General features: G+C 40.2%; 1 protein-coding gene across 3 annotated transcripts in view; it reads left to right on the forward strand.

Moving 5' to 3' along the window:
* The window catches only part of celf3a (cugbp, Elav-like family member 3a), a 27,267-nt gene extending 15,900 nt beyond the window's left edge, over window positions 1-11,367 (forward strand). Inside the window, exons 5-15 of one of the 3 annotated variants that reach the window (XR_004334921.1) lie at window positions 153-281; window positions 1,340-1,419; window positions 2,430-2,573; window positions 3,467-3,611; window positions 5,701-5,850; window positions 6,105-6,164; window positions 6,754-6,858; window positions 7,535-7,678; window positions 7,857-7,989; window positions 8,429-8,521; window positions 10,690-11,367. Coding sequence is in view for 2 of the 3 variants with exons in the window: in XM_032535203.1 (XP_032391094.1) it covers window positions 153-281; window positions 1,340-1,419; window positions 2,430-2,573; window positions 3,467-3,611; window positions 5,701-5,850; window positions 6,105-6,164; window positions 6,754-6,858; window positions 7,535-7,678; window positions 7,857-7,984 (1,085 nt within the window). In the remaining variant the exon portion in view is untranslated. The remainder of the gene's footprint in view (window positions 1-152; window positions 282-1,339; window positions 1,420-2,429; window positions 2,574-3,466; window positions 3,612-5,700; window positions 5,851-6,104; window positions 6,165-6,753; window positions 6,859-7,534; window positions 7,679-7,856; window positions 7,990-8,428; window positions 8,522-10,689) is intronic. The other 2 variants (XM_032535203.1, XM_032535204.1) reach the window with 2 other exon arrangements.

Here is an 11,367-nt window from a genome sequence, read left to right on the forward strand (position 1 = left end):
ACTTCTCCCCCTTTTCCCCTTTTCAATGCCTGTATCACATCTCCCATGAAACATCTACTCCCACTTTTTTCCCCTCAACTGTAATCTCACTCACATTATCCGCACATTATCCTATTTTCTCCTTCCCATCTCGGCGATCTCCTTCCCCTTAGAAGACAGGAAGCTGTTTGTGGGCATGCTGGGAAAACAGCAGACGGACACCGATGTGAGAAAGATGTTTGAGCCATTCGGCAGCATAGAGGAGTGCACGGTGCTACGCGGGCCCGACGGTACCAGCAAAGGTAATGTCAACTCATGCCTGAGAAACACACAAAAGAGAGGTGAAATACAAAATAAAACAAAGTATAAACAGCAAACAACACAAATACATTGTTTTGCATAGAATCAAAGCATTATATATATTACAAACACAAAAAGTTAGAATAATTTATTTCATTGGTCATGATGAAAACAAAGACTGCCTGTGCCTTTGTTAAATTACAGACGATTATGTGAAAGTAATCATAGTAGATACAGTATACATTACACAAAATGTTTCCTAAAATATTCAGTACATTTCTTTGAATAACATCTGTTTTTTGTTTTTTTTAAACCCACACATTTAAAAGAGAGCCTGTAAATAGTCTGGTGCCTGGCCATTTATACGCAGGACAACTGGTAAATGGTGAAACCTGTTAGGAATGTTTAACCATTTTAGTGATTTCAAATTTTCCATACCTAAACGGATGCAATAAAATCCAATGTGTAATCCTATTTAAATTACCCAGGGTGATTAGATTGATTCTTTGAAGCTTTACCCGCTATTTCCAAAACAAATCACATATCAAGTTTCCTTTAGCTTTACTCTAATATGAAATGATTACAAATGGAGTTCAGATCGTAACCGTGACATTGACTTTGTTTAACTTTACTTTTATCCAGACCTGAGAATTAAACCTTCAGCACATTACTATCACGTGAATGTAAATTACAATTGTCACTAACAACAATGCTAATGATATTTGCCATGTAAATCAAAGTCCGGCGACAGCTCAAACAAAGTTGCTAGTTTTTTCCGTGTTTGTTGCATGAGGCATGACTAATGGTGCAAGAGGTTTTATTGGTCAATGCTAATTATGTGTTTGGTGGTTTACGGACTGTGATTGATGAGGCAATGAATGTTTTGTGGACCATGTTTAATGATGCCACGGTAACTGATGAAGCGCTGGATGTAAGACGGTTCCTAATGTATTTTTTTAAAGGGAAGTCATTTCTGTATACTGTGTGTGTGTGTTTCTGTCTGTCTGTCTGTCTGTCTGTCTATGTGGGGCCACTTTTAATGGTGTGTCATTTCATGTAGGGTGTGCATTTGTAAAGTACCAGAGCAATGCAGAGGCACAGGCCGCCATCAACGCTCTGCATGGGAGTCGTACTTTACCAGTGAGTCCCCCCCTACACGCACGCACGCACTCACTCACTCACTCACTCACTCTCTCACTCACTCACTCACTCACTTCACCTCACACACCCCAACCCACACACCACGCACGCACGCACTCACTCTCTCACACCACACACACACACACACACACACACTCCGCACTGCACGCACCACTCACTCACTCTTCTCTCCACACACACACACCACACACCCAACACTCCCGCATGCATCACGCGTACACACACACCACACCACACACACACACACACACCTCTCTCACTCACTCATTCACTCATTCAGTCTCTCACCCACAACACACACACACACACACCCCACACCACACCCACACAACACACACACACACAAACAAACCACACCAACACACACCATGCACATAGAGAAACACATGGTAAAACACTACTCAAATACAGAACCCACCCTTTTAGATTCTCCAAATCCAGTCTTTAGACACTCAACTTGGTGATCAGCTAACAGTCACCACTTCTCATTTCTGTGTCCCTCTACATTCACACACCACACACACACACACACACACACACACACACACACACACACACACACACACTCTCACACACACACACACACACACACACACACACCCCACACACACACACACACACACAAAAAAGAAGACAAAATCTTTGTAAAATGCACTCATCTTTTTTTCCCTGCTGTAGGTGATTTGTACTGTGGTTTGGTGCAGGTTGACTAAATTAAAATAATACCTAACTGCATGTGAAAAATAGATATTTATTTCAGTTAAAACAGTAATTATTAAAACAATAAACTATGTTTTTGAGTATTTATTTGACCATACAGTATAGAACTGATAAGAAATGAGGGGAGACAGCAGAGAAATGACTTGCGACAAGGTCCCTGGTCGAGCTTGAACCAGAGATGTTGTGCTGATATGGTCTTGGACCCTGACACCACCAGAATGCCAAAAGTTATGTTGACATGAAAAGTGTTTTTCCCACTTCGTCCGTAGGGTGCCTCGTCCAGCCTGGTGGTAAAGTTTGCAGATTCAGAGAAGGAGCGAGGGCTCCGGCGGATGCAACAGGTGGCCTCTCAGCTGGGAGTCATCAGCCCCATGACCCTGCACCTTGGGGCCTACAACGCCTACACACAGGCCGTGAGTAACAACCCATATTTCTTAAGAAACACAAACTCTCCCTTTTTACAAGAACAATACCTGAGATTTGATAAAAGTGAAAAATATTTGAATAAAAATCTACAAACCATTCCGGTAAAGCAAATCTTACCCCATGTGATTCAAATAGAAGCGTTTTAATGTCACAGAAGATGATTTTATTTGGAAAAATGACACTTTACAATGAAGAGTAAAGCCACATTACTGCTCTTGTTGTTAGTTAGCCGTTTACTGCAAATGGTTTCAGATTTGGCTAATTTACAGCCGTTTACTTTGTGATGCTTAAGGGGCCCTGAGCTTTTTTTTTGCCCATAATGGATGTGTTGATTTATAGTAACCTGCTATACTTTGGTAAAAGGGCTATTTTCAAAAATGTGCAGATACACTAAAACCTACAGCCCAGACACAGACACAGACCACTACTACATTGTAACCTGATTTTGGCCACAATGTCTGATTATAAAGATCATGAAACCTCTGGACAGGTCTGCAAAAACAAGTCACCAAGGACAGTTGGTTTGTGTGTGTTATGTTACAATGTGCCTTCAAATATATTGACTGCTGATTGAGGTTCAGACTGGAGCCATTGCAATTACATTAAACTAGTTTTATGACTAGTTCATAATGGGAATATTGGGTCTGTCTACAGTTGTAATCACTGTAATCATCTGATGTTAAGCCACAGTTAGATGTTTAAAGTCTCCTTGTTAAGTTTCTTTACACAACAAGCCTGAGATTACACTCAGGTAACACACTCACAATGTACAGCTAAAAGCCCACATAGATTGCTCTAAACCTACTCCATAGCCTAAAATCCTGACTCCCTCGCTCCTGTTCTATCAATCACAACCTCTCTCTCTCTCTCCATCCTCCAGTTGATGCAGCAGCAGGCCCTGGTGGCTCAGTCGGCCTACCTCTCTCCTGTTGCCACGGTGGCGGCGGTTCAGATGCAGCAACTCGCTGCCCTCAACCCCAGCAGCATCATTGCCACGCCGATCGCATCTATCACCCCCTCCTCAGGTAATGAGAGGCAGAGATGTCTGGCCTCAGCCGGCCTTGATTAGATTTCTGTTTGAAATATGAGATACATAAGGAGAGGTGGACCTAAGAGGACAAAATAAGAAACATCTATTTTGATGTTTTTTTCCATCTCAGTCAGTTAGCTTTTACATTTAAGAAAGAAAAGACAGTTACATGGTGGGTAAGTTAGAGTACCTGCATCCTGCAAGTACTAAAGTAGTTTGAATTATAGCCATGTTAATACTGGACATGCTAATGTTGATATCAGTACTCATTTTAGAAATATGTGAAACAGACATAAGCAGCAACTTTAAACTAATGAAACTGTAAACAGCAAATGTACAGACATTCATGTCCCCCTCAGGATGAATTGTAATAACTTTTGTGATCCCTGAGCTAATTAATCTAGTGTTGTCATCAGGTCAAAACTTTAATTTATCCAATACTTTGATTCATGACCAAATATCTGCAAAATGAACGAGCTGTATTTTGGGTTAGTAAACTAAGAGGATGATCATGGTAAACATTACCTGCTGAAAGGTGCCCTGTGGTACCCTGGAAATCCAGGGTTCTTGCGAGAGCACTATTTGAATTTGCTCAACGAGTTACTCTGGCATTAAGTAATGCAGCTCAATAATTACCCTTGTAGCCGAGCTGCACCAATCCCATCGTATCTGATATAGGCGGGCCAGAGGCAAGCTAAACAGATGACGACAGTTTAATGCATTAGTTAGCTCCGCTGGTAGCTAAGCGTATGGGGCTCAGGATACGTCAACCCGTGTATTTTTGTGATTGGTTGTAGTGTTATCCAATTGCGTGCAGTGATTTTCAAATGCTTGCTTGGTGCTGCCCCTCAAGATGGGCCATTTTCATTACTCAATGCCAGACCCTTAAAGAGCCCATAACATGGAGCTTTTTGGACACTTTTATTTAGACCTTAGTGGTCCCCTAATACCATATCTGAAGTCTCTTTCCTAAAATTCAGCCTTGTTGCAGAATTACAGCCACTAGAGCCAGTCCTACAATAAGTGGGCCAAATTCTCCCCGGGCGGGCAAAGCAGAGAAAGGGGAGGTAACCTTGCTCCTTATGACCTTATAAGGGGCAAGATTCCAAATTGGCCCATCTGAGCTTTAATTTTCTCAAAGGCAGAGCAGGATACCCAGGGCTCGGTTTACACCTTCTAGCTACTGCAGGCTGGGGAAACACACATTAATGTTAAAAAACCCACATCATAAAGGGAAATTTTCATGTTTCCATGAGACCTTTAATCTTTCGAATTTGGGTCTGGATTTCCAGGCTTGCCATGTGGAGCTTTATGTGTAAACATCAAAACACACTGTGAGTATATATGTGAGGTCTTAACACAAGTGTTGAATGCATTTCCTTTCTCATAAAACATTTGCAAAGCGGATCTTTGTCTATTATTGACTTCTGACTTGTTTGAAATGAAATGAAATGTCTATGTTTACCAGCTTGCAGTCTTCTTCCTCCCTGGCTTTGTTGGCACATTGCTGTGTTTGTTGGTGCATTACAGCCACCTGTAGACCGAGGGGAAAGCGTGAAACCATTGTTTATCACTTCCCCCTCTTGCATCATAAAAGAAAAATGCTTCATAGCACTACTATAGGTTAGAAACTCCACAGGGTACCTTTAACATCAGCACTTTAGCTTTGTCATTGTGAGCAGATTAGCATGCTGATGCTAGCATTTATCTCAAAGCCCCGCTGGGCCAAAGTGCAGCCTCTCATAGCTGCTCGCCTGCTGTGAACTCTTGTTGGAATTTATTTTTTTCTTCACGTTTGTTAACATTGTCTTTATATTTTTTGGCACTGTGACTGTCCATACTGTAATTCTATTATATTGGTATATACACACGACATCTATTGCATGTCTGTCCATCCTGACAGAGGGTGTTGTATGCTGTCCAGATTGTAAAGCCCCCACAAGTCTATTCTCTACCTCTAATTCTAACTCGTCATTTCAGCACAAATCTTTACTCATCTCGTCTTTGTCTTGCTTTACATTCTGTATTCATGCTGTTACATGAATTTATTAGAATACAAAGTAATGCCTTAAACATGTCTCCAGGTACCAGCACTCCACCCTCCATGGCAGGCACACCTGTTCCTGCTCTGCCTCCACCAATCGCACTGAACAGCTACGCCTCTGTGCCAGCTCCACCCAACGGCCAATCAGCAACTGAAGCCCTGTACACCAACGGCGTTCATGCCTATCAAGGTATAGCTGCATAACCGTTCACAGCATCTACACCGGAAAGTTTTGAATAACTATTTTGCTGTCATGAAAAGTACCCCACAGATTTACAGGCTTCCTGTTTTGATGTGCAACCGCAACGGTCTAATCAAAAGGAAATGAAACTAAAGCACTAAATGTTAGAGCGTTGGAGCGTGCAGATGTGCCCCAAATAGCATTCAGGATTTTTTTTTGTGTGCAATTGTGCAGTTGGTGACGATGTATTTACTCTGCCACAGCTCAGAGTCCTGTCCTGGACCCCATGCAGCAAGCATATACAGGCATGCAGCACTATACAGGTGAGCCTCACTGTCTCAGTGTAAAATGTGTTAGATGTGTCCAATATAATGCCATACACTGTGACATAAATGGCCATTTATTTATAGCAATCTATTGCAATGTACATGACTTGCTGCTGGTACTGATATTAAGCTTCATCATTCCAGTGTAAAGTATTGGTGTTTGTTGGAGAAAAAAAGAAAATGTATAAAAAATAATCTCACAAATATACATTTTACGTTGGTTTTGTTTCATAGAAATAACCTTCCAGTCAATGTATCCAGAATGCAAAACAGTTTTATGTAACATAATAGGATGCAGCTACAACATTATCTTTGCACTGCCCGTCCACCCAACACTGCATGAGTAGAGTAGAAATTTACATCCAAAGTCAAAACATGCACATACATTACAAAATGTAAACATCTGCTGCTTTATAGAATGAGTCATACCTCACAAACTAAATGCAAAGCATCTTCTGGTTTTAACGAATCTGTAGGTGGGAATGCAACTGTGTCAGATGTTGTTTTGAGCAAAGATCTTATTAGTTTGCAGTCTCTGTCCTGCCTCACTGCTGCTCTCTGCTCACCTGTTCCTCTTCCCCATCAGCCACTTACCCTGCTGCCTACAGCCTGGTGGGACAGCCATTCCCCCACCAGCCCACACTGGTGGCTCAGCAGCCACAGCAACCGCAGCAGCTGCAGCAACGAGAAGGTAAACACAAAGAGCTGTTCACAAATAATCATATGATAGAGAAACATTCCTGTGGTATTGCATGTGTTCGCCCATTTACCACAAATCACACACTCTTACTTTACATCCCAGATAACCATTTTGCAAACAACGTTGCTGCCATTCAAAGTATCTATTGGTTTTCATTCATCTCTGCATGATGTGAAAATGTCATAGCATACCCTTACAACTTGCTTGAATGATATCATTTATCACAGTGAAGGTAAATTCTGGATTAATCTTTGTTAAAACCAGGACTGCAACTAATGATTTCCATCACTGACAATTCAATCTAGTATTATTTTGATTATTTGATGATTGTTTAGATTATAAAATGGCTGAAATAGTGAAAAAGCTACATCACATTTTCCCAAAGGCCAAAATGACATTTTCATTTTGTTTTATCCAACCAAGAGTCCAAAATCCTGCCTTAAGATTTGCTTTTTGTCCTATTCTACTATTCTGCACTGCACTTTTTAGTCTTCTTTTTACTTAGCAACTTGTTAAGTAAAGCATCTCTTAGTATCTAGAATAGCGCTCTAAAAATAAAATGGATTATAATTGGTGTGCATTGTGTTCCTCTCACTAACTCAGTTTTTAATGATCATCTAACTTGTCATGTCATATCTCTGTGGGCCTCTTCTCTATTTGTATACAGGTCCCGAGGGCTGTAACATCTTCATCTACCACCTGCCACAAGAGTTCACAGACTCTGAGATACTGCAGATGTTCCTTCCCTTCGGAAACGTCATCTCTGCAAAGGTCTTTGTTGACCGTGCCACCAACCAGAGTAAATGCTTTGGTGAGTCACTGTGATGGTTCTTGTCACCTTTTTTTTAGAGACTTCCTCGTCATGTGAGAAAAGATGTGTTACATGTTAATTTTAGCTTTATTTACACTTACACCTTTTTTACCATAAATGAGGCTGCTAATGATGAATGTTTGTGTTTGATTCCTTCATTACGTCACTTCCTCCTCAGGTTTTGTGAGTTTTGACAACCCATCCAGCGCCCAGACTGCCATCCAGGCCATGAACGGCTTTCAGATCGGTATGAAGAGACTGAAGGTGCAGCTGAAGAGGCCCAAGGATGCCAACAGGCCTTACTGAAGGAGGTGAGTTATTGTATATTGAAACAGATGAGATGGGGAGGGCTCGGGGAGGGAGTGATAGACAGCTGGAAATGTGTGTGGAAGTTAAGGAAACAGAGTGGATGTAATTGGGGGGCTCAGTACTTAAATGGCTGTCTTTCATGTGGAACTGAAGAGGTCAATAACCCTACAGTAGATTAACTTTAATGAGGTGACAGCGCTCATCAATTTGAAATACAGTGTGTAAAAGTGGCTGATTCTTATGTGCTCACTATGTAGAGGGACCGTTTGATTGAGACGTAGATTTTTACTCGTTTCAAATGTTCTGTCTAACCAATGTTCTGTCGCAGGGTTGAATGCCTACTACTGTTCGTCATTAATTTTTTGTTTTACTTTTCATTTATTGTTTTTGTGCTGTGCCATATGCCATTTTTCCTGAAAAAAACATCACACCACTCTCAAGACTGTCCATACATAAATCGTGGAGATGTGCGTCGCTATGGCTACGGTTGCCTAGCAACCGCTAAAACCTCCCCCCCTTCCTACTCACTGCGTTGTAAGTTAATTGGCCTGTGTTGGTTGCTGTGGCGATATTGCCTGTGATGGTTGCCATTAGCAATTTTTATTTTGGGCCGTTGCCTTGATTCACCATGCTCAAACTGCATGGCGGGTTACTGTGGCGACCATGAACTGTGTTTGGTGCGTTGTGAGTTTCCTCTTATTATTTTGTCCTGGTTTTAATCCTTGCAAACACTGATCAATACTGTAACTGTCACTTTACCTCAGCATCTGTAAGTAACTGATTATCATGACATGCTGTTTTTCTTTCAAGTCCTCAAAAAGCTTCAATGCTAAGAGCTAAATTAGCCTGTTGTCCATCAAATATGGATATATCCGATTTTTTTTCTCTTAGACTTTTTGGTTTTTGATTAGTTTCTTTTTTGTCTGTCATGATTATCATGCTTACATATTCCCTCTGTTTAGTTGGTTGGTGTGGTAGTTTTCGGTGAGTGCGGGGTTTTTGTTTGGTTGTAACTCAATTCCAAGTGACTTTGTGCCTGAACTTTGTTTGGTTTTTGTGAGACTGGAAATGTACTGATCGTGCCCCTGTAAATGGTTGACAACATAATATTTTTGTGTGAATGATGTGTGTGTATGTGTGTGTGTTTGTGAGGCAGCGAGAAGGTGCGTGCATTTATATCTGTGTGGGTGTTTGTTGTATTGACTAGATGTGAAAAATTATTAATGTGTAAGTGAATTTGTGTGTGTGTGTGTGTGTGTGTGTTTGTGTGTTTGTGTGTTTGTGTGTGCGTGTGTGTGTTTGTGTGTGCGTGTGTGTGTGTGTGTGTGTGTGTGTGTGTGTGTGTTGTACCAACTGAGACAGTAACCTTACTTTAGAAGGTTTTGGGTAAAGCTGTTTGGTTTCTGTGACACGTGCTGCTGGCTGAGGAACTGCATTCCTCTGTAGGAATTCTGGGACTCCGAAAACATAATAAATAATAATAATAATAAAAAATAAAAATATTATATACAAATAGTACATCCAAAACGGTCCACTTAACATTTCTAATTACCCAAAGCACATAATGTGTCTTATGCACAGGGTATCTGCAGGTCACCGACCAAGTTTGAAAAGGTAAGAAATTGATTCAACAAAAACGAAGGCCTGAACTTAGAACTTGAACGTTTTCTAATAAAAATCTAAATTATCTCTCTAGGTCTGGTTCTAGAAAACATGCAAAGTTTGAATCCATTGCAATCTCTAAACTAACCACATGTAGTTGTATCATCTTTTTCTGCATCCCAATAAACAACACCTCTGCAACAAATCAATTTAATTTTACACTTACCCTTTAACATACACGTTTCCTTGTTCACCTCCCTTATAAATGTATAAGTTAAGTGAACGCTATATGTTGGTTGCACTGAGTGATGTTTTTTTTTATGGATGCAATATTTTCCAAATGGAAATTTCCTAGTTTTCTTTGTACACATTTCCCTTAAATTCACTCTGACATATTTGACATATTTGGAAATTTTGTTACCTCAAATCCAAATTATAATGTATGGAAAATGAAGTTTGTTTGAACAAGGCTTGAGGGCTTATATTGACTCCTTGTTAAGGTTTTATTCATGAAGTCAGTATTTATAAGGGAAAGAAGATTCAAGTTTACTGCTCTGATACACAATTGACGATACATGTAGGTAAACTGGCATTACAAAAAGGTCTTAAAAGTCACACATAGATTGTTCTGTCTGCAGATGCCCTGTTTGCAGCAACCTGCATCACAAAAAAACTATCTGGTGCATGATTTGAATAATCTTACTTCCCTTAGAAACTACAGTTTGGTGAATGACATGCTTCTGAACATCATTAGAATAAATATAAAAATAATCTCCGTTTTCTAAAAATTTGGAGGTTATTGTTATCCCCACCAGAATTCTTACTGTGCATGTTCTGAATTAATTTGCCTGCCAAAAGAGATGACAAACTATTTTCTAAGAACGTGCATCCACTTGCAGCAGTATGACTGTCACTATTTGAGTTGCATGGACACTAGTTGATTACTGAGGCTCCCCGAAGGCATTAGTGCAAGCAGTGTGTATTGCAGACACCACTCCACTTCCAAAGTCTTACATTTATGTGTGTGATGTGTGTGATTTGGTTTAAAATGCCCTGTGCTCTTTTTTCTCTCTGTCTCTCCTCTTCTTCTTTACCTGCAGGAAAGCCTAAGAGTTCAATCAAGAAAACCACTTGGGATGTCCCAGCCTTTTTTGGTTGTTTGACCAACCGTATAGCACAGGAGCAACACTTCACAAAAAGCAGTATCAATAGACATGCGCTTACAAAAACAACATACAACAGCAGTAATATTAGCAACATAATACATCTACAGAATCCGCATCTGCAATATCAGAAGTGCTCCAGATTTCCTATCATTCCACAGCTGGATTCATTTATATTATGTACATATTCTATTGTCGGCAACAAGATCTACATGTTAAGAAAAAGCATATCACTGATGTTATTCTTCTGAACAGGGTTTTACTGTATAGTGTGATTTGTGGTCTATGGCGTTAACAGAAGGCCAGTCTACACAGTCGGAGGCAAAAGAAAATACTATTCTGTACGATTACCATTGGTATTGTTATGTAGAGTTAGTTTTATTATTTATACGTAAATTAAAAACATGGGGTAATTAAATTTGAAGAGATTTGGATTTCCTCTCACTGTACATACCTTGGTTTAAAAATGGAGTTTAAGGACTTCACATGTTAAGATTCTCTACTGCCACTACTTTTCAAATTAACAAAGTGGAAGGAATGGCTGGGAATTTTTCTATCTTGATTTTTTACGTTTAATTTATTTGGTAACAAATTTGATGAGGGGGGGGGGGGGGG

This window comes from Etheostoma spectabile, chromosome 14, assembly GCF_008692095.1.
Source record: "Etheostoma spectabile isolate EspeVRDwgs_2016 chromosome 14, UIUC_Espe_1.0, whole genome shotgun sequence".
In the NCBI taxonomy this organism is placed as follows: Eukaryota; Metazoa; Chordata; class Actinopteri; order Perciformes; family Percidae; genus Etheostoma; species Etheostoma spectabile.